General features: G+C 48.5%; 1 protein-coding gene across 5 annotated transcripts in view; it reads left to right on the top strand.

Moving 5' to 3' along the window:
* Positions 1-23,542, top strand: part of DTNB (dystrobrevin beta) — a 155,666-nt gene that overhangs the window by 92,147 nt on the left and 39,977 nt on the right. For all 5 annotated transcript variants that reach the window (XM_054293485.1, XM_054293482.1, XM_054293483.1 and 2 more), the window contains one exon: positions 2,890-2,910. In XM_054293485.1, coding sequence (XP_054149460.1) covers positions 2,890-2,910 — 21 coding nt within the window. The remainder of the gene's footprint in view (positions 1-2,889; positions 2,911-23,542) is intronic.

Below are 23,542 nucleotides of genomic sequence, written 5' to 3'. Positions count from 1 at the left end.
GATTTCTGTGATTTCTGACCCTTCCCATCCTGTGATTTCTGACCATTCTGTGATTTCTGACCATCCCCACTCTGTGATTTCTGACCATCCCCATTCTGTGATTTCTGACCCTTCTGTGATTTCTGACATTCTGTGATTTCTGACCTTTCCCATTCTGTGATTTCTGACCATGCTGGTTGTTTGTTAGGTTTGGGGTTAATTGACCCCCCCTGGGGTGTTCCCTGATAATCCCATCATCTCCTGCTGTTCCTGGCCCCTCACAGGGCCCTCCCCAGCTGCTGCAATCGAGGCAGGGTTGGGATTTCTGAGCGCTCCCCACAAATCACCCCTGGCAGCGCTGACCCTTCCAGCTGTGGGAATTCCTGCAATCCCAGACTGGGCTGGCAGGGAAGGCAGGGAATCTGGGGCTGCCCCACCATGGAAGTGTCCCTGGCCAGGTTCTACAGGGCTGGAGCCCCCTGGGATGGTGTCCCCAGGTGGGATCTCAGGGGTTTCCCCACCTGAGCCATCCTGGGGCTGTGGCTCCATCCCCCATTCCCTCATTCCCCCATTCCCTCATTCCCTCATTCCCTCATTCCCCCATTCCCTGATCCCCACAGCCCCCATGGCTGTGCTGAGGGTCCCTGGGGACCCCTGGGTGCTCCTCCCGTGGATTTCCATGGAAATCCAGCACACAGATCCCATTTCCCCTCTGCATTTCCCCCCTGGCCATTTCCTCTGTGATTTATCCTGCAGACAGATCCCATTTCCCTCTGCACTTCCTCTGTGATTTATTCAGCCCACAGATCCCATTTTCTCCCTGGCCATTTCCATGGAAATCCAGCAGACAGATCCCATTTCCCTCCTGCATTTCCTCTGTGATTTACCCAGCAGACAGATCCCATTTCCCTCCTGCATTTCCTCTGTGATTTATCCAGCCCACAGATCCCATTTCCCTCCTGCATTTTTTCTGGGATTTATCCAGCAGACAGATCCCATTTCTCCCCTGCATTTCCTCTCTGGCCATTTCCTCTGTGATTTATCCTGCACTGCTCAGCCCCAGCCCTGCTCAGAGAGGGATTTCCACATCTGTGCTCAATGCCAGGGCCTCGTTTTTCAAAGCAACATTTTTTTTTGGTGTGGTGTGGAGGTGATTGAAGATCTTTTCCCTGAACTGGGTCCCCATCTGGTCCCGCTGCTGGTGGGAGGCACAAAATTTGGGATGTGGGGGTGGCCAGGCCCCACACCTACTAAAAACCACCAAAAACACACCTGAAGGAAGCCCAAATCTTGTCAAAAACCCCCAAAATATCTTCTCAAAGCCTCAGAATTGTCCCCCAGGCTGGGTGGGAGAGCAGCTCTCAGTGGTCAGCAGGGAGAAGCTGCTTTAAATGAAGGGAAAGGTTCTGGTTAATCCTGCTCAGATGGGAGATCAGCAGGGGAAGGGTGATAAATGGGTTCGTGGATTTCCAGGCCAGAAGGAGCTTTTATCCCAGGGTTTTAATGCCATGACCTGGATTTCTGGGGGGCTGCAGCAGGAGCAGGGCAGGGCTGGGACTGGCATAGACAGGGGTCAGGATTCCTGACCATTCCAGTTCTGTGACTTCTGACTGTTCCCATTCTGTGATTTCTGACCATTCTGTGATTTATTCATCATTTATTCATCCCAGGGTCACAGCCCTGCTGGCTCTCATCTGTGAGAGCACAAAATCCATGGAAATGTCTGAATTCCCAGGGGCGTTTTGGTCTGGGTGACATTTTGCTCATTCCCAGCAGTTCTGCTGCAGCTGAAGGCAGGATGTGCCTCCACCAGCCCTGCCCAGTCACATCTTCCTGCTTCCAAAGGGGACAAATTCACCTGAATTTCACTTTGTTTTTTGTACTGAGACATTCCTGCAGTGCAGGAGCTGCTCTTTCTCTGCTCAGCATCCCTGTTCCTTTTTTATTTTAATTATTTTTAAAATATATTTTAATTATCTTAAGGGAATTTTATTTTATTTTATTTTATTTTATTTTATTTTTAATATTTTATATATTTATATATATTTTCATTTTTTCAATATTTTATTTTATTTTATTTTTAATATTTTATATGTTTATATACATTTTATATTTTTTTAATATATTTAATATATATTTTATATATATTCATATATATTTTTATATAGTGTATATCTTTTAATATTTTATATATTTATATATATTGTTATATTTTTAATATTTTATTTTATTTTAATTTTAATTTTTATATATTTTATATATTTTTAATATATTTTATATATATTTTTATATATTTTATATATTTTTATATATATTTTATTTTATTTTATTTTATTTTATTTTATTTCCTGTGCCCTGCCAGCCCTGCTTGCTGTGCCCTTGGCAGTGCCAGGGGAGCTGACCCAGAGGGATCTTGTGCCGCTGGGGCTCTGTGCTGCCCCTTTTGTGTGTTTGGACACTCCCAGGGGCACCTCCAGACTTTATAGGATGGATTTGGGGTCTGTTGGAGGTCTGGAGCAGGATTTGAGGATCATGGCACGGTTTGGGTGGGAAGGGAGCACAAATCCCACCTGCCATGGGCAGGGCACCCTCCCTGTGCCAGGCTGAGCCCACAAATTCCTGCCCAAAGGAGCAGAAACACCCCTGGGTGTCCCCTCCTAGCCAGGATCCCTGCTGGCACCCTCTGTGCCCACCACCAGAGTGGGACAAACGGGACAAATAATGGGAAAAATGGGACAAATAATGGGACAAATGTCACCTGTGCTGCCCCTCAGCCCTCGTGCCCTGCCCTGCTGCAGGTGCTGGCGCCACGTCCTGTCCTTTCACTGGGTGCTGTGGGTGAAATCATCATTTTCACACCATGACTGACCTTTTTTCTCTCTCTCTCTCCACCTTTTCCCTCCTCTCCAGGAAGAAGAACAAAAGCAGGCAGTAAGTTGACTTCACCTTGTAGGTGATCTGACTTTTTATTTTTCCCCCTTCGTGCATGAAATCCATTTTCTGTTAATTGCCTTGTCTGCAAATGAACCCTGGGGATGAAGGGGGGGCTTTTCCTGCCTGGGATGTGGAGCAGAACCTCCCCGAGCTGGTTGTGTGTGTGTCTGTCTGTGTGTGTGTCTGTCTGTGTGTCTGTCTGTCTGTCCCGGAGTTCTCCCTTCTCCCTTTCCAGGGAATTTCATTGCCGCAGGGCAGGGCTGCTGAGGCTTTTGTGGAATCGTGCACAGGAACGGGGATTCTGATTTCTGGGAGGGCTCCACGGGCTCAGAGAGCTTTCCTGCCTCTTCAGGAATCCTTTCATTTGCCTCCTCGCCGCATGCAAGCCCACGCAGGAAAACTAATTAATGACTTAATATTGCGGGCACGGCTCCATGGCCCCCGGCCCCTGGAGGGGGTGAGGGAGGGAACGTCTGGGCTTTGTTCCGTCCCCGTTTTCGGGATCCACTCCAGAGGGAGCCCTGCTGCTGTCTGCTGCTCTCGGAGCCGCCAGATGTTTGCAGCAGGAGCTGTGCAGCGTTTCTGAGCGCTCCTTTGCGCCCAAAGCTTTGATGGGCGTTAATCCGTCTGCTGTTTCTCACAGACATGGCTGCATGTTGGAAATATTGGCAATTTTTGGGGCTCCTTTTTGTGGGGAAATAGAGATTTTGGGGCAGCATCTAACATTTCAGTTTTAGGTGTGCTGGAAGTGCCTTGGTGACTCCCGGGTGGGTTTGCGTTGCTGTGCCCAGGCTGGGGTAGTGGAATATTTGGGTGGGAAGGGACCCCAAACCTCACCCAGAGCCACCCCTGCCATGGCAGGGACATTTCCACTGTTCCAGAATGCTCCAGTGCCCAGCCTGGGCACTGCCAGGGATGCAGGGGCAGCCCCAGCTGCTCTGGGAATTCCGTCCAGCCCCTGCCCACCCTGCCAGGGGAGGATTTGCCCTGTGTCCCACCCAGAGCCCTCCCCAGGTGTGGTATTTTATGGGGTCCCTGTTGTTGGAAGGAAAGAAGGAATCTGACTCCATGTTCTTAGAAGACTAAATTTGTAATATAATATAATATAATATGATATAATATAATATAATATAATATAATATATTTTCATATTATTATATAATATATTATTATATAATATATAATTACATAACATGTTATTATATAATATAATATATAATTTATTTATATTATAATAGCAATTTTATATATTATATAAATATATAGTATTTTAATTCTATATTATTATAATTATTAAATGATATTAAGTTTATTTAATTATTTTAATTTATTTATTAAATTAAATATTATACTGTAATATTATGTGTTGCTTTAATAATATATTATTATTTATAAATATAGAATGATATAAATATATATTATTATATTTATATGTAATATAAGAAAAATGTTTTATATTCTATAACATATAATTATAGAATATATTATAATATAATATCATATCATATCATATCATATCATATCATATATTTTCATATTATTATATTATATATTATTATATTATATATAATTACATAACATGATATAATATAATATAATATAATGTAATATAAAATTTATATTATATTATATTATATTATATTATATTATATTATATTATATTATATTATATTATATTATATTATATTATATTATATTATGGAATAGAGAAAGGATACTTACAGAAGGCTACAAATAGTGATAATTAAAAACTCGTGACTCTCTCCAGAGTCCGACACAGCCTGACCCTGACTGGTCATTAAGTCAAAAACAATTCACATGAAACTAATGAACAATCACCTGTTGGACAAACAATCTCCAACCACATGCCAAAGCAGCCAAACCCAGGAGAAGCAAATGAGATAAGAATTGTTTTCCTTTTTTCTCAATTTCCAAGAATCCTGGGCAAGGGGATTTTTCAGGGAACGTGATGGTGACACCTGGGTTTGCTGGGGCTCTGGCAGGAGGGATTTGGTTGGGATTTGGGTTGTTGAAGGATCCCCCCTGGGTGTGATCTCTGCAGGGAAGGGCAGGGCTTTGTGTCAGCCCCGTGCTCCTCTGGATCGTGGGTGTAGGAAAAGGGGAAACGCGAGATCAGGGCGCAAGCTGAGCAGTTTCAAATCCCCTTTTCCCCTGGAGCACTGTGTCAGGAGGAGGGTAAAGAGCCAAAACTGAAATAACACCAGTGACATTCCATCGGGGCCCAGCCCTCTGGAGCCAGGGAGGCAGCAGCCAAAGTTGGTTTGAGGCTCAAAAAAGGCAGATTTTGGGGCAACCAAGGGACACAGTTCTGGTCTGCAGGAAGTGAAATTTGACATCCTGGCTTTGCATGGTCTGGAGTGGCTTGAGCTGCTCCCCCCTGGCTGGGAAGGGAAGGTTGGGAATCCCAGGAAAGGCTGAGAATCCCAAACAGGCTCAGAAATCTCCCCTGGCTGTGAAGGTGCAGCCTGAGAAGTTTGGAAATCCCAGGATAGGTTGAGAAATCCCAGGACAGACTGGGAAATCCCAGGACAGACTGTTTGTTTGATATTGATTTAAATTTTTAATTTTTTAATGATTTTTTTTTTATGTGTTATAGGGAAATAGAGGGGTGTTCTTATAGTTTTATGAGGGGGTTTTAGTTTTAAGATTAAGGTTTTTGGGATTTTTTTAAAATTTATTTTTAAAATTATTTTGATTTTTTTGCGTTGTTTTTTATATGTCTGTGTTTTGGGGTTTTTTATTTGGGGTATGCTTGAAGTATTTAAATGTTTTGTTTGGGGTTTGTAGATGGTTATTTGGGGTTTGAGGTGGGAATTGTGGTTGGGGTTGTGTTAGGATTGGTTCTAGGGCTGAGTTTGGAGGTTTTTTTGTATTTAATTTTAATTGTAGAGTTATGTTTAGTTGGTGTTTGTGGTGGGAATTGTGTTGGGATTGGTTCTATGGCTGGTTTTGGGTTTTGTTGTATTTAATTTTAATTGAAAGGTTTTGTTAATTGGTGTTTGAGGTGGGAATTGTGGCTGGGCTTGTTTTAGGATTGGTTGTAGGTTTGGTTTTGGGTTTTGTTTTATTTAATTTTAATTGTAGGGTTATGATTTATTTGGTGTTTGTGGTGGGAATTGTGGTTGTGTTAGGATTGGTTGTGTGGCTGGTTTGTGGTTTTGTTGTACTTATATTTCCTTGCAGGGTTATGTTTTATTCAGTGTTTGTGGTGGTAATTGTTGGGGTTGTGTTAGGACTGGTTGTAGGGTTGGTTTTGGGGTTTTGTATTTAATTTTGGCTGTAGGGTTATGCTTATTTGGTGTTTGGTTGGGATGATGTTAGGATTGGTTGTAGGGCTTGTTTTGGGGTTTTGCAGTATTTAATTTTAATTGTAGGTTTATGTTTATTTAGTGTGTGTGGTGGGAATTGTGGTTGGGGTTGGGTTAGGGTTGGTTGTAGGGCTGGTTTTTGGATTTTGTTGTATTTAATTTTAGTTGTAGTTATGCTTATTTGGTGTTTGTGGTTGGAGTGATGTTTGGATTGGTTGTAAGGTTGGTTTTTGGGGTTTTTCATTTAATTTTAGCTGTAGGATTATGATTTATTTGGTGTTTGTGGTGGGAATTTCTTTGTGGTGGTTGAGGTGATGTTAGGATTGGTTGTAGGGTTGGTTTTGGGGGTTTTTTTTGTATTTAATTTTAGTTTTAGGGTTATGTTTATTTGGTGTTTGTGGTTGGGGCTGTTAGGATTGGTTGTATGGATGTTTTTTGGGTTTTGTTTTATTTAATTTTAGTTGTAGGGTTATGCTTTATTTGGTGTTTGTGGTTGGGGTTGTTAGGATAGGTTGTACGGTTGGTTTTGTGGTTTTGTTGTATTTATATTTCATTGTAGGGTTATGTTTTATTCAGTGTTTGTGGTGGGAATTGGGGTAGGATTGGTTGCATGTTTGGTTTTTGGGTTTTTTAAATTTAATTTTAGTTGTAGGGTTATGTTTTATGGTGTTTGTTGTTGGGGTGGTGTTAAAATTGGTTGTAGGGTTGGTTTCGGGTTTTTTAAATTTAATTTATTTGTAGGGTTATTTTGTGGGTTGCAGGGTTGTTTGGGGGATTTTTGTATGATTTTGTGTGGTGGCTGTGCAGGGGGGAGAGGATTTGGTGCCACATGGTCAGAGCTGAGCTCCCATCGAGGCTTGGGCACGTTCTGTTCTGACCTGGGCCCCTGGAGAGCCTGGAGTGATGTCACAGCCCCGGGGTGACGTCATAGCTATGGAGTGATGTAATAGCTATGGAGTGACGTCACAGCCCCGGGGTGACATCACAGCCCCGGTGTGACGTCATAGCCCTGGAGTGAGGTCATAGCTATGGAGTGATGTCACAGCCCTGGCGTGATGTCATAACCCCAGTGTGATGCCATAGCCCTGGAGTGATGTCATAGCCCTGGAGTGATGTCATAACCCTGGTGTAATGCCATAGCTATGGAGTGATGTCATAGCTATGGAGTGATGTCATAGCTATGCAGTGATGTCACAGCCCCGGTGTGACGTCATAACCCTGGTGTGATGTCATAACCCCAGTGTGGTGTCATAGTCCTGGAGTGATGTCACAGCCCTGGTGTGATGTCACAACCCTGGTGTGATGTCATAGCCCTGGTGTGATGTCATAGCCTTGGTGAGCTGGGATGGGTTAGTCCTGCTCTGGGTTAACTGGGATGGGTTAGTCCTGCTCTGGGTTAACTGGGATGGGTTAGTCCTGCTCTGGGATAAACTGGGATGGGTTAGTCCTGCTCTGGGTTAACTGGGATGGGTTAGTCCTGCTCTGGGATAAACTGGGATGGGTTAGTCCTGCTCTGGGTTACCTGGGATGGGTTAGTCCTGCTCTGGGATAAACTGGGATGGGTTAGTCCTGCTCTGGGTTAACTGGGATGGGTTAGTCCTGCTCTGGGATAAACTGGGATGGGTTAGTCCTGCTCTGGGTTACCTGGGATGGGTTAGTCCTGCTCTGGGATAAACTGGGATGGGTTAGTCCTGCTCTGGGATAAACTGGGATGGGTTAGTCCTGCTCTGGGTTAACTGGGATGGGTTAGTCCTGCTCTGGGTTAACTGGGATGGGTTAGTCCTGCTCTGGGTTACCTGGGATGGGTTAATCCTGCTCTGGGTTAACTGCGATGCGTTAGTCCTGCTCTGGGATAAACTGGGATGGGTTAGTCCTGCTCTGGGATAAACTGGGATGGGTTAGTCCTGCTCTGGGTTAACTGGGATGGGTTAGTCCTGCTCTGGGATAAACTGGGATGGGTTAGTCCTGCTCTGGGTTACCTGGGATGGGTTAGTCCTGCTCTGGGATAAACTGGGATGGGTTAGTCCTGCTCTGGGATAAACTGGGATGGGTTAGTCCTGCTCTGGGTTAACTGGGATGGGTTAGTCCTGCTCTGGGTTACCTGGGATGGGTTAATCCTGCTCTGGGTTAACTGCGATGCGTTAGTCCTGCTCTGGGATAAACTGGGATGGGTTAGTCCTGCTCTGGGTTACCTGGGATGGGTTAGTCCTGCTCTGGGTTAACTGGGATGCGTTAGTCCTGCTCTGGGATAAACTGGGATGGGTTAGTCCTGCTCTGGGTTACCTGGGATGGGTTAGTCCTGCTCTGGGTTACCTGGGATGGGTTAGTCCTGCTCTGGGTTACCTGGGATGGGTTAGTCCTGCTCTGGGTTAACTGGGATGGGTTAGTCCTGCTCTGGGTTAACTGGGATGGGTTAGTCCTGCCCTGGAGCAGCAGAGAGCGCTGGTTTGCATTCACTCCTGCTCTGGAGCAGAAGAAACCCGTGGGATAGATTTAGTCCTGCTCTAGGGCGGCAGAGACCCCGAGCATGGCTTTAACCCAGCCCTGCAGGAGCGGAGACCCCTGGTTTGGATTGAATCCTGCTCTGGAGCAATAGACAGCTCTGGTTTAGGTCTAACCCTGCCCTGGAACAGCAGAGGAGTTTCCCAGCCTGGCAGAGATCTCAGGCCCTGTCTATTCCCAGGCTGGGCTGCAGCCAGACCAGCCCAGCCATGCTCCATTCATCCTGCCCTCAATCACATTCTTGGCACTTAAGTCAGCCCTGGATCCCACCCTACAAACAGGCTGAGATGGTTCCCTGCCCTGTCTGCAACCCTGCCAGGGTGAAAGAGCGCAGATTATTTCTGCAGGGAATGTCCCAGAGCAGCAGGAATGTCCCAGAGCAGAGCAGGAATGTCCCAGAACAGAGCAGGAATGTCCCAGAGCAGCAGGAATGTCCCAGAGCAGAGCAGGAATGTCCCAGAGCAGCAGGAATGTCCCAGAGCAGAGCAGGAATGTCCCAGAACAGCAGGAATGTCCCAGAGCAGCAGGAATGTCCCAGAGCAGAGCAGGAATGTCCCAGAACAGAGCAGGAATGTCCCAGAGCAGCAGGAATGTCCCAGAGCAGAGCAGGAATGTCCCAGAGCAGAGCAGGAATGTCCCAGAGCAGCAGGAATGTCCCAGAGCAGCAGGAATGTCCCAGAGCAGAGCAGGAATGTCCCAGAGCAGAGCAGGAATGTTCCAGAACAGCAGGAATGTCCCAGAGCAGAGCAGGAATGTCCCAGAGCAGAGCAGGAATGTTCCAGAACAGCAGGAATGTTCCAGAACAGAGCAGGAATGTCCCAGAGCAGCAGGAATGTTCCAGAGCAGAGCAGGAATGTCCCAGAGCAGCAGGAATGTCCCAGAGCAGCAGGAATGTTCCAGAACAGCAGGAATGTCCCAGAGCAGAGCAGGAATGTCCCAGAGCAGCAGGAATGTGATGATATCTGTGGTATTATCTTTGCACACCGTCTACCACTCTATGCCAAGCTTTGTCCCATTTTCTGAGGGTCTTCTGGATGTGTTGTTGGCATTTCTCAGTTCTCTTCCACGTTGCCACAAATTTTTTGCTGCCACATTTGGGGACAATTGAGCCTCTGGCAGTTTTGTTTCCATCATTGAGAGATCCCTGCCATGGCTTTAGAGATGTTCCAGCAGGATTTGAGTTGTTTTAGCAAGGCCTGCCTCTCCTTGGTGTTTCTTTGGTCCCTGGGAATCGTGATGCTGCTGCTGGGTTTGGCAGGGCAGAATTCCAGAATGTTCTCCTCTACGTCTTTTCTTTGGGCAAGGGCTGGAAGTGGTTAAAGGAGCGGCCTTGTGGAGTCCAGGATGTGAAATATTTATTGCTTCCCTGCAGGATTTCACACCTGCAGGCTCTGGTGGAGCAGTGCTGGCTTCAAGTGCTGCCAGGGCTTCAAGTGCAGGCAGTGCTTGGTGTGACGCAGGACTCCCTTCATCCATCCATCCATCCATCATCCATCCATCCATCATCCATCCATCCATCCATCCATCCATCCATCATCCATCCATCCATCATCCATCCATCCATCCATCCATCCATCCATTCATCCATCCATCCATCCATCCATCCATCCATCCCTCCATCATCCATCCATCCATCCATCCATCATCCATCCATCCATCCATCCATCCATCATCCATCCATCCATCCATCCATCCATCCATCCATCCATCATCCATCCATCCATCCATCCATCCATCCATCCATCCATCATCCATCCATCATCCATCCATCCATCATCCATCCATCCATCCATCCATCATCCATCCATCATCCATCCATCCATCCATCCATCATCCATCATCCATCCATCCATCCCTCCATCCCTCCATCCCTCCATCCATCCATCCATCCATCCATCCATCATCCATCCATCATCCCTCCATCCATCCATCCATCCATCCATAATCCATCATCCATCCATCCATCCATCCATCCATCCATCATCCATCATCCATCCATCCATCCATCCATCCATCCATCATCCATCCATCCATCCATCCATCATCCCTCCATCCATCATCCATCCATCCATCCATCCATCATCCATCCATCCATCCATCCATCATCCCTCCATCCATCATCCATCCATCATCCATCCATCCATCCATCCATCCATCCATCCATCCATCCATCCATCATCCATCCATCCATCATCCATCCATCCATCCATCCATCCATCCATCCATCATCCATCCATCCATCCATCCATCCATCCCTGACTCCTTCTGCTGGCCTGGAGCACCCAAGCACTCCTGTGTGCCATGGGCAGTGCCTGGCAGCAGCTGTTCATTCCACAATTCCATTTGAACCCCCAAAGTGAGCGTTCCCACGCTGCTCCCTGTGGAATCGTGGCTGTTCAGGCACAGGGAGAGCTGAGGCTTTTTGGGTGCTCAGAAATGTCCACCCAGGTGTGGGTGAAGTTCAGGCTGGAGGCTTTGCTGTGTCTTGGATATCATCCAGAGAAGGGATTGTTTGTGGAGGCACAGGATGGTTTGGGTGGGGAGGACAAGGAGCCTGAATGAGGGATGTGGGACTCCGGGGGCTCTTCAAAATGCAGTTTAGTGTGTGCAAAATGCAGTTTATTGTGTGCAAAATGCAGTTTATTGTGTACAAAATGCAGTTTAGTGTGTGCAAAATGCAGTTTATTGTGTGCAAAATGCAGTTTAGTGTGTGCAAAATGCAGTTTATTGTGTGCAAAATGCAGTTTAGTGTGTGCAAAATGCAGTTTAGTGTGTACAAAATGCAGTTTATTGTGTGCAAAATGCAGTTTATTGTGTGCAAAATGCAGTTTATTGTGTACAAAATGCAGTTTATTGTGTGCAAAATGCCGATTATTGTGTACAAAATGCAGTTTAGTGTGTACAAAATGCAGTTTAATACATCCAAGACCTTGCAATAGTCCAGGTTTGTGGATGACAGAGCTGTGCCCTCAGCTGTCAGTTCCAGCTGCAGGCAGGCCTGGAGACCCTTTGGTTTTGGTTACATTGCATTATATACTTTTCTTTTGGTTACAAATGCATTATATACTTTTCTTCACTTAACTCTTCATACAGAAGAACCAATCTATACCTTAACTATTATCTATAGCCTATCATAACTACTGTAATTACCATATTCATGTCACTGTTCTCCAATCACTAAAAGTCAGTACATTGCAGTTTAAGCTAGAAGTTGTTTTTCAGTTTTCTTGCAGTGGAAAATTCTGAGACCTTTTTTCTACTTGCAGTATCAGCAGTCTTGTTTGCCCTTTCTCTCTCTCTTTCCTTTCTTTTCTTTCTTTTCTTTTCTTTTCTTTGCTTTGCTTTGCTTTGCTTTTCTTTTCTTTTCTTTTCTTTTTCTTGTTTCAGGTGGGTTTATCCTTTGCTCTAAGCCATAAAACCCCCTCTAACTCACACACCCTTTGCCTCCTTGGTTATCCAGCAAGACTGGCTCAGCAATTCTTTTCTTCTATATCAAAACTTGCTTCCATCTCTATTCCTTCTTCAGGTTCTACATTTAAAAATCTTTCTGCTAAGCACACATATCTGTGAGACTTTCTGGTAAAACTTTCATCCTTCCCAACCAGGACCTTAAATCCCATCCAGTGCCGTGGCAGGGACACCTCCCCTGTCCCAGGGTGCCCCCAGCCCTGCCCAGCCTGGCCTTGGGCACTGCCAGGGATGGGGAATCCACAAAATCTTCAATTTTCATGGATTTCAGAAGAAGTTCACAAAATTCCTTCCCTGCACAGTGCTGGAAAATGCAGCAGAACCAGCTCCACCCCACCTTGCAGGAGAACATCCCTGGGCTGGGGGTGAGCAGTGCTCCTAAACCCCCTAACCCAATTGCAGGTAATTAACATTGACGAGTTTCTGTGGGTGCATCTGCAGAGCTTTCCCTGGGACCATGACCCAGAGCCACGTGAGGGACATCTGGATCCTCTGCTGCTCCGTGTGGCACCTGGCCCTCGTTAACAGGGATGAGGAAATGGCAGTTTGGGATTTCTTGACCTCACATGAAATCCATTTCTCTGGGCAAAGGTTGCTAACAGCTGGCAGCAATTTGGGGCTGGGCTCATCATCTGCTGCGCAGATTTTATTGCTCTGGTTGGGCCCTTTCCTCTGTTGGGAACCAGCCCTTTTTCCACCTCCTCTCTTTATAGGGGTCGTCTTTTTCAAAGGCAGCCCTGGAACATCTTGTCAAGGCATGTTCCGTGCAGCTCCAGGCTTTAGGTATGGCCTGACACAGCCAAGCTGGGCATAAATCACTCGTTTTCCTCTTTGCCGTAAAACTTTTGTCTTTTTGAAGTGGCTGCTTTCACCAGAGGCGCTCTTGGCCCCTCTCCAGTTTGTTCTGCACCTCCCCAGCCCAACAAAGGCATTTCTGCTCTGGGGCTTGGGGCACAGGGGAGAGCTGCAGGGGGACACGGGGGGCTGGAGCCCTGGGGATGCTCAGCTGGGGCAGAGGAGGCTCTGGGAGAGCTCCCAGGGCATGGAGAGGGACTGGGGACTGGGCAGGGAGTGATGGGTGCAGCCCGAAAGAGGGGAAATTCGGATTAGATATTGGGAATTAGGCAGTGGCCTGGCACAGGGTGCCCACCCTGCATCCCTGGTAGTGCCCAAGGCCAGGCTGGACGCTGGGACACCCTGAGAGGTGTCCCTGCCATGGCAGGGGTGGCACTGGGTGGGTTTGAGGTGGAAGAATTCCATTAATGAATTCCATGGAGGAATTGTCCCCAGTTATTGCCCAGTCACCCTCTGAAGCCACCCTGGTGTGGCAGAGGCCGGAGATCTCTGTGCCCCTGGCAGGGACAGGGCCTGAGGGTGTTTGGGGGTCTCCTCTCCTCTGGCCAGAGATCCCCTTAAAAATGGGACCAATTATGGCTCTGCTGCAAGAGAAAAACCTTTTAACTGTGGGGTTGTTGGTGTTTTTTTAGATTTTTTTGTAGTTACAGCTGATTTGAAGCAGGCTGGAAGCAAGATAAAGAAACCCAGCAAACCCAGGCCTGCTGCTGTTTGGCATGACAGAAATATCCTGGGTTCAGGGCCTGGGCATGCTGGGGTTGGGTTTTACTGCTGGTTCAGATGGTGTCAGGTCAGGGATCCCTTCCCTTCCTCAGGAAAGGGAAATCTGGCCCTGGCATCAATTCATCCCCACAATTTTGTCTGGCCTTACAGAAATATCCTGGATTCGGGGCCTGGGGATGCTGGGGCTGGATTTTGCTGCTGGCTCAGATGGTGTCAGGCAGGGCAGGGATCCCTTCCCCTCCACAGGAAAGGCAAACCTGGCCCTGGCCTCAATCCATCCCCAGAGCAGCCCTGCCCCAGATCAGTCCCAGCTGCAGCCTCAGCCTGGCGTGATGCTCCCAGCCTGGAGCCTCCTGGGGTGGTTTTTTATTTATTTATCCAAGGGAAATGGGAGTTGTTGTAACGAGCAAAATCCCTGTGTAACCCAGACTGGGGTTGCAGAGAAGGGCTGTGCTGTGTTGGTGATTTACTGCTGTAAACACAAATCCTGCCTCCAGCCTGGGGCAGGTGTGCTTAAACCCACAAAGAATTAAAGCAGCAGAGAAATAGAAAGTTTTGGTGTTTTCAGTGAAGTTTTGGTGTTTTAACTAAAGTGTTGGTGCTCTAACTGAAATTTTGTTGTTTTGACTGAAGTTTTTTTGTCTTGACTGAAGTGTTGGTGTTCTAACTGAAGTGTTGGTGTTCTGACTGAAGTTTCTGTGCTTTAACTGAAGTTTTGGTGTTCTAACTGAAGTTTTGGTGTTCTAACTGAAGTGTGGGTGTTATAACTGAAGTTTTGGTGTTTTAACTGAAGTGTTGGAATTTTAACTGAAGTTTTGGTGTTCTAACTGAAGTTTCGGTGTTGTAACTGAAGTGTTGGTGTTTTGAAGTGTTGGTGTTCTCACTGATGTAGTTCAGGGGAAGTGCCCAAGGCCAGGTACATGGGATGTGGGACATGGGGTGTGTGATGTCAGACATGGCATATGGGGTGTGGGAATGCGGGATTTGGAACGTGGGATTTGGGATGTGGGATTTGGGAGTGGGATGTGGGGTGTGGTATATGGGGTATGGGACTTGGGGTTTGGGGTGTGGGATTTGGGGTTTGGGGTGTGTGCCTATGGCCCTCAGGCAGCAAACTCTGCTCCCCAGGCACTGATGACATCTGGGTGTGGGATGGGGGATTTGGGATGTAGGATTTGGGATTTGAGACATGGGATTTGGGATATGGTACATGGGATGTGGGATTCGGAATGTGGCATGTCAGACATGGGATTTGGGATGTGGGGTGTGGAATGTGGGGTGTGGAATGTGGGGTGTGGGATTTGGGGTGTGGGATTTGGGGTTTGGGATGTGGGGTGTGGGACACTGGATTTGGGATGTGGGATGTAGGATTTGGGATGTGGGATTCGGGGTGTGGTAAATGGGATTTGGGATGTGGGGTATGGGACATGGGATGTGGGGTGAGGGACATGGGATGTGGGGTGTGGGATTTGCGATTTGGGATGTGGGATTTGGGACATGGGGTGTGGAATGTGGGGCATCACAGCAACGGGGGGCAGAGCTCTGCCAGCCCCAGCCCTGCCAGCTGCTGCTGCCCACCCTGGCATCCTGCAGCTCCTCTGGGTCCCGTCAGCTCCTAAATCCTGGGATCCTGCAAGTTCCTATCAGCTCTGTAAATCCTGAGGCTCCTGGAACTCCTCAGGGTCCTCTGTAAATCCTGGAGCTCCTCAGGGTCCTGTCAGCTGCTAAATCCTGGGCTCCTGCTTCCTCAGGTCCCTCTGTAAATCCTGAAACTGCTCAGGTTTCTCTGTAAATCTTGGGGCTCCTGGAAATCCTCAGGTTCCTCTGTGATTCCTGGGGATCCTGGAGCTCCTCAGGTTCTCAGCTCTGTAAATCCTGGGATCCTGCAGGTTCCTGTCAGCTCTGTAAATCCTGGGGCTCCTCAGGTCCCTCTCTAAATCCTGAGGCTCCTGGAAATCCTCAGGTTCCTGTCAGCTCCTAAATACTGGGGTCCTGGAGCTCCTCAGCTTCCTGAACTCTGTAAATCCTTGCGGCTCTTCAGGGTTCTCTGTAAATCCTGGGGCTCCTGGAATTCCTCAGGTTCCTCTGAGCTCTGTAAAAATCCTGGAATTCCTCGGGTTCCTCTGTAAATCCTGGGATCCCGGAGCTCCTCAGGGTCCTTCATAAATCCTGGGCTCCTGCTTCCTCAGGGTTCTCTGTAAATCCTGGAGCTCCTCAGGTTCCTCTGTAAATCTTGAAACTCCCCAGGTTCCTCTATAAATCCTGGGGCTCCTGGAATTCCTCAGGTTCCTGTCAGCTCTGTAAATCCTGGGGGTTCTGGAGATCCTCAGGTCCCTCTGTAAATCCTGGGATCTTGGAGCTCCTCATGTTCCTCTGTAAATCCTGGGCTCCTGGAACTCCCCAGGTTGCTGTCAGCTGCTAAATCCTGGGGATCCTGGAGCTCCTCGAGTTCCTCTGTAAATCTTGGGATCCTGCTTCCTCAGGGTCCTGTCAGCTCCTAAATCGTGAGGCTCCTGGAACTCCTCAGGTCCCTCTGTAAATTCTGGGATCCCTCAGGTTCCTGTCAGCTCTGTAAATCCTGGGCTCCTGCTTCCTCAGGTTCCTACCAGCTCCTAAACCCTGGGGCTCATGGAATTCCTCAGGTTCCTGTCAGCTCTGTAAATACTGGGATCCTGCTTCCTCAGGGTCCTCTGTAAATCCTGAAACTCCTCAGCAAATCCTCTGTAAATACTGGGGTGCTGCAGGATCCTGTCAGCTCTGTAAATCCTGGGATCCTGGAGCTCCTCAGGTTCCTCAGTAAATCCTGGAGCTCCTCGGGATCCTCTGCACATTCTGGGGATCCTGGAGCTCCTCAGGATCCTCTGCACATCCTGGGGATCCTGGAGCTCCTCAGGTTCCTCTGTGAATCCTGGAATCCTGGAGCTCCTCAGGTTTCTGTCAGCTCTGCAAATCCTTGGATCCTGCTTCCCCTGCTCCCTCCCATCCCTTCCTGAAGGCTTGCTGTGCTGCTCTGCAGTGTGAATCTGCATTCCCAGTGCCCAGGGGAGGGAGCTGGGCCTGTCCTGCCCTCACCAGGGCTGCTGAGCCCCTGGAGCTCCCTCTGCAAGGAGAAGGGGTGCTGGGGATGGTGTGGGGCACAGGGTCACCCCCAGTGCTGGGGAGCAGGGCAGGTTCCAGCCCCCACCCTGGCACTGCTGGAGGGTCAATGTCACCCTCTCTGCCTCTTCCTTTTGGACATGAAGAGGAATTTCTGCATGGAAAGGGGGCTCAGGCCTTGGCAGGGGCTGCCCAGGGAGGTTGGCAGTGCCCATCCCTGCAGGTGTCCCCTGGATGTGGCACTGGGTGCCCTGGGCTGGGCACAAGGTGGGCATTGGGCACAGCTGGGCTGGGTGTACTGGGAGGGATTTTCCACCCTGAATGATCCTGGAGCTCTGTGAGGTTCCACCAATCTCTGCCTGGAGCTGTTTGCAGTTCAGATCTCTGGGAATGACCTTCCCCAGGCACTCAGTGATGGTTTGGGGTCATTTTCAGCAGGAGGAGCCCCCAGCTCTCTGCCCTGCAGCAGCTGCTCTGGACAAGGGGAAATGGGCTCAGGGCAGGCTCAGGGTGGGCACCAGGAGGAATTTCCGCATGGAAAGGGGGCTCAGGCCTTGGCACTGCTCAGGGGGGTTGGCAGTGCCCATCCCTGCAGGTGTCACCTGGATGTGGCACTCAGGGGACAAGGTGAGCATTGGACTCAGGTTGGGACTGGATGGGCTGGGAGGGATTTTCCAGCCTCAAGGACTCTGGGATTCCTCCAGGAATGAAATTCTGCCTGTCTGGGGTGTGTGCAGAGCTCTGAGCATCACTGGAAGTGCTGAGGAGGAGGAGGAGCAGGAGGAGGAGGAGGAGGAGGAGGAAGGTACCGTGACTCTGAGCTTCACTGACTGATGCTGAGAGGGAGGAGGAGGAGCAGGAGGAGGAGGAGGGTGAGCTGGAACCGTGATGAAGCAGCTCTGTGCCTCTGCCCTGTCATCCCTGACGTGTCCCTGCTCCCTGTGTGGGGAGGCACAGCCCAGGATCATCCCCCAGCATGATGATGCCCCAGCATTTGGGGAGGGTTTTTTGCAGCTCCTCTGCATCTCGTGCTGCTGCTGCTGCTGCTGCTGCTGACAAGCCAGGAGTGCCAAAAATAGGATGAGGAATGGTTCAGTTGTGTAGGCAAAGCAGGAAATGCTGGCAGGCCCCAGCTGCTGCTCACCTGTGTGATTGTGAGAGCTGAGCAGGGGAGCCAAGGGCACTGTGAGCCCCAGTCTCTGCCTGAAACACAGAGTTATCCACCCAGAGAGCCACAAATGTCAGATTTATCCACCCAAAGAGCCACCCCAATATCAGAATTACCCACCCAGAGAGCCACCCCAATATCAGAGTTATCCACCCAGAGAGCCACCCCAATATCAGAATTACCCAGCCAGAGAGCCACCCCAATATCAGAATTACCCACCCAGAGATCCACCCCAATATCAGATTTACCCACCCAGAGAGCCACCCCAATATCAGATTTACCCACCCAGAGAGCCACCCCAATATCAGATTTATCCACACCCATTACCCTTCCTGCAGAGGCTCCACAAGGTGGATTTTGGTTTGCCATCAGCACTGAGAGATGCTTTCCTTCAGCTCAGCTCTGCCCTGCTCATCAAACTCCTCATTCCCCGTTTCATCCCCTCCAGCCACTTTACACAGAGGAAATCTGTGGGCACAGAAATCCAGCTGTGCTCACGTTTTACCATTCCATGGTTGGGGTTTACGGAGAGCAAATCCCACATTTTGTGCTGCTGTCAGGGCTGCATTCCTCACTCCAGGGCCTGCCCAGGGATGATCCATCCTGCTTTAATCTGTTTTCATGGACAGTGTGGGTTTTTCCCAGGATTTCTCTCCTGTCCTTGTGCCCTTGTTCCTCATAGACAATCCAGGGTTTTCCCAGGATTTCTCTCCTGTCCCTGTGCCGTGGTCCCTCATACAAAACAATAATAATAATAGTGATAATAGTAATGGTAATAGTAGTAGTAGTAGTAAGAATAAGAATAATAAATAATAATAATAATCCAGGATTTTCCCAGGATTTCTCCCATCCCAGAAGCTCCTGTCCCTGTGCCCTCATCCCTCGTGGACAATGTGGGATTTTCCCCGGATTTCTCTCCTGTCCCAGTGCCCTGTCCATCATACAACACTTCCATGTAGTAATAATAATAATCATCATCATCATCATCATCATCATCCAGGGTTTTCCCAGGATTTCTCCTACCCCAGCAGCTCCTGTCCCTGTGCCCACGTACCCCATGCACAATCAATCATTTTCCCAGGATTTCTCTCATGTCCCTGTCCTGCAGGTGGCATTTCCTGACTCCCTGATACCAGATCCCTGTTCTCAATGGGGCAAAGCCTGCATTATCCATGATCCCTGCCCATGGCATTATCCATGATTCCTGGCCCTGCATTATCCATGATCCCTGCCCATGGCATTATCCATGATCCCTGCCATGGCATTATCCATGATTCCTGGCCCTGCATTATCCATGATCCCTGTCCATGGCATTATCCATGATCCCTGCCCATGGCATTATCCATGATTCCTGGCCCTGCATTATCCATGATCCCTGCCCATGGCATTATCCATGATCCCTGCCTGTGGCATTATCCATGATTCCTGCCCGTGGCATTATCCATGATTCCTGCCATGGCATTATCCATGATTCCTGGCCCTGCATTATCCATGATCCCTGCCCATGGCATTATCCATGATCCCTGCCCGTGGCATTATCCATGATTCCTGCCATGGCATTATCCATGATCCCTGCCCGTGGCATTATCCATGATTCCTGCCATGGCATTATCCATGATTCCTGGCTATGGCATTATTCATGATTCCTGCCATGGCATTATCCATGATTCCTGCCCATGGCATTATCCATGATCCCTGCCCGTGGCATTATCCATGATTCCTGCCATGGCATTATCCATGATCACTTGCCATGGCATTATCCATGATCCCTGCCCATGGCATTATCCATGATCCCTGCCCATGGCATTATCTATGATTCCTGCCATGGCATTATCCATGATTCCTGCCATGGCATTATCCATGATCCCTGCCCGTGGCATTATCCATGATTCCTGGCTATGGCATTATCCATGATCCCTGCCCATGGCATTATCCATGATTCCTGCCATGGCATTATCCATGATTCCTGCCATGGCATTATCCATGATTCCTGGCTATGGCATTATTCATGATTCCTGCCATGGCATTATCCATGATTCCTGCCCGTGGCATTATCCATGATCCCTGCCCATGGCATTATCCATGATTCCTGCCCGTGGCATTATCCATGATCCCTGCCCATGGCATTATCCATGATTCCTGGCTATGGCATTATCCATGATCCCTGTCCATGGCATTATCCATGATTCCTGGCCCTGCATTATCCATGATCCCTGCCCATGGCATTATCTATGATCCCTGCCCGTGGCATTATCCATGATCCCTGCCATGGCATTATCTATGATCCCTGCCCGTGGCATTATCCATGATCCCTGTCCATGGCATTATCCATGATTCCTGGCCCTGCATTATCCATGATCCCTGCCCATGGCATTATCCATGATTCCTGCCATGGCATTATCCATGATCCCTGCCCATGGCATTATCCATGATCCCTGCCTGTGGCATTATCCATGATCCCTGCCCATGGCATTATCCATGATTCCTGCCATGGCATTATCCATGATCCCTGCCCATGGCATTATCTATGATCCCTGCCCATGGCATTATCCATGATTCCTGCCATGGCATTATCCATGATCCCTGCCCATGGCATTATCCATGATCCCTGCCCGTGGCATTATCCATGATCCCTGCCCATGGCATTATCCATGGTCCCTGCCCGTGGCATTATCCATGATTCCTGGCTATGGCATTATTCATGATTCCTGCCATGGCATTATCCATGATCCCTGCCCATGGCATTATCCATGATCCCTGCCCATGGCATTATCCATGATTCCACACCTGCCCTGGCAGTGCTCCCCTCCAGCCCAACTTTCCTCAGCCCCCAGAGTCCTCGAGGACTGCAGCAAACATTGGGAAGTCGTTCAGGAAATGATGGAAGCCAGGAGGAATTTAAACATTTCCCCCATTTTGTGTCCTCGCCCACATTCTGCCTGCTCTGGCTGCCTCCTCTCCCCTTTCCCAAGCAGCCCAGACCTGGAGCTGCAGCTCCCAAGCTCCTGGAGCTGCTCTCCCTGCCCTGTGGACCCAGGCAGCCTTTGCTCCCCCCTGCAGCAGCAGCAGCAGCCGAAGCCACATTAATCATTAATTAATGATTAATCCTTAATCATTGTTTCCATCACCACCCCACAGCACTCTCCCCCAGGATGACTCCACACCTCCTTTCCTGCACACACGTCACAGGAGCCTCGGGGGCTTAGCTTGGAGCCAGAATTACTCTTCCCTGCCTCCTTCACTCCTTCCCTGCCTCCCCCAGCCGCCACCAGATCATCCCAAATGTGCTCCAGCCCCTCTGCACATCCCAAACGTGCCCAGCCCCTCCTGGCACGGACTGGGCTCACTGCTCCTCATCCTGAGCGGGTTCTGAGCATCCCAAACATCTCCAGCCCCTCTGAGCATCCCCAGCCCCTCCTGGTAAGGACCAGGCTCCCTGCTCCTCATCCTCAGCTGGTTCTGAACATCCTCAGCCCCTCTGAACATCCCAAACGTGCAGCCCCTCCTGGCATGGACCAGGCTCTGTTTTTTGGAGGTTCTCCTTTTGCTGCTCCTTATCCTCAGCTGGCTCTGAACATCCCAAACATGTCCCAGCCCCTTCTGGCAAGGACCAGGCTCCCTGCTCCTCATCCTCAGCTGGCTCTGCACATCCCAAATGTGCCCCAGCCCCTCTGAACATCCCAAACATGTCCCAGCCCCTTCTGGCAAGGACTGGGCTCACTGCTCCTCATCCTCAGCTGGTTCTGAACATCCCCAGCCCCTCCTGGCAAGGACTGAGTCATCCTGAGATGGTTCTGAACATCCCAGACATGCCCCAGACCTTCTGAACGTCCCCATCCCCTCCTGGCAAGGACTGGGTTTGAGTTCAGGATGCTCCTCACCCTGAGCTGGTTCTGAACGTCCCCATCCCCTCCTGGCAAGGACTGGGTGTGAGTTCAGGATGCTCCTCACCCTGAGCTGGCCCTGCACAGCTCCTCAGGTGATCTCCTGCAGGTGCCAGGGGTCTCTGGAGCTCTGAGCACCCCTGGAGGGGTCCCAGCAAGGGCTGGACGTGCCCTGTGGGGTCAGGCACAGCTGGGATGGGCTGGGAGGGATTTCCCTGCCCCAGTCATTCCTGCCCAGCCCTTTCTGGGTGGTTTCCCTGCAGCTCAGGGAGCTCAGAGGGTGCAGTAATTGGGTTTTGCTGTGCACAGCCTCTCCTCTCCCGAGAGGAACAATGATGTGCAGCTCTGTCATCTTTCTTTCCATGAGTCAGGTGGTTTTCCCCTCAGAGCAGCCTTTTCTCAGTGTCTGGAACATTTCCATTCCTCAGCAAGGCAACTGCTCCGCTGCCACTGCTTTTTCTGCACTTGTCACTTCTGGGCAGGAATTGGAAATGTCTAAATGTAGGAAATGGGGGTTTGTGTAAAAACCTCCCCAGGCCAACTCACCTGCTTGATCCAGGTTTGAGTCCAGTACAATTCCATTCTGTGTTCACCATCCCTTGAATCCAGTACAATTGCATTCTGTGCTCACCATTTGAACCAGAATTATCCCTGGTGCTGCTGTGGGAACCACAAAGATCCATCAGATCCATCTGAATCCCCATTTCTGCCCCCAGGCTGTTGGAGAGCACCTTGGTGAACACCTTGGTTCCCAACGGCCAGGTCTGGCCTCTGCTGGGCTTGGTTTAACTCAGCTGGGCTTGGTTTAACTCACCTGGGTCTGGGTTAACTCAGCTGGGTCTGGGTTAACTCAGCTGGGCTTGGTTTAACTCTGCTGGGTCTGGTTTAACTCTGCTGGGTCTGAGTTAACTCAGCTGGGCTTGGTTTAACTCACCTGGGTCTGGGTTAACTCAGCTGGGTCTGGGTTAACTCAGCTGGGCTTGGTTTAACTCTGCTGGGTCTGGTTTAACTCTGCTGGGTCTGGTTTAACTCTGCTAGCCCATCTCTGTCCTGCATTTCCTGCTTACCCACAGCAACCAAGTTAGCTCCTCCCAACCTTTGGGCTGAGGAGGGAGGTGTCCCTATGTCATTCCAAATTATTATTATTATTATTATTATTATTATTATTATTATTAATAATAATAATAATAATAATAATAATAATAATAATAATAAATATAATATCATACTTATACAATTGTATATTATATTATGTTATATTATATTATATTATACCATATATAATATTATACATAGTATTATTATATATAATATAATATATATATTATTATATATTACATTATACAATAGTATATAATTATATATAATATTATATATAATATGATGTTATTATTATAGTTATTATTATAACAATAAAATTATTACAACAATAATTTATAACAATAATAACAATTATTGTAGCAATAAAATAAACCCAAAAACTAATATAATAATAATAATAATAATAATAATAATAATAATAATAATTTTCTTTAATTACTGCCTCTGCCTGGCTTTTCTCCCCTGGTGTGCCCCTTCTCCCCCTGCCTGTGCTCTCCAGCAGA

This window comes from Melozone crissalis, unplaced genomic scaffold, assembly GCF_028551555.1.
Source record: "Melozone crissalis strain CALT ecotype California unplaced genomic scaffold, PUWL_Pcris_2 ptg000150l_1, whole genome shotgun sequence".
Classification (NCBI taxonomy): Eukaryota; Metazoa; Chordata; class Aves; order Passeriformes; family Passerellidae; genus Melozone; species Melozone crissalis.
The sequence above is the reverse complement of the archived record's forward strand: the minus strand, read 5'-3'. Positions and strand labels throughout refer to the sequence as shown.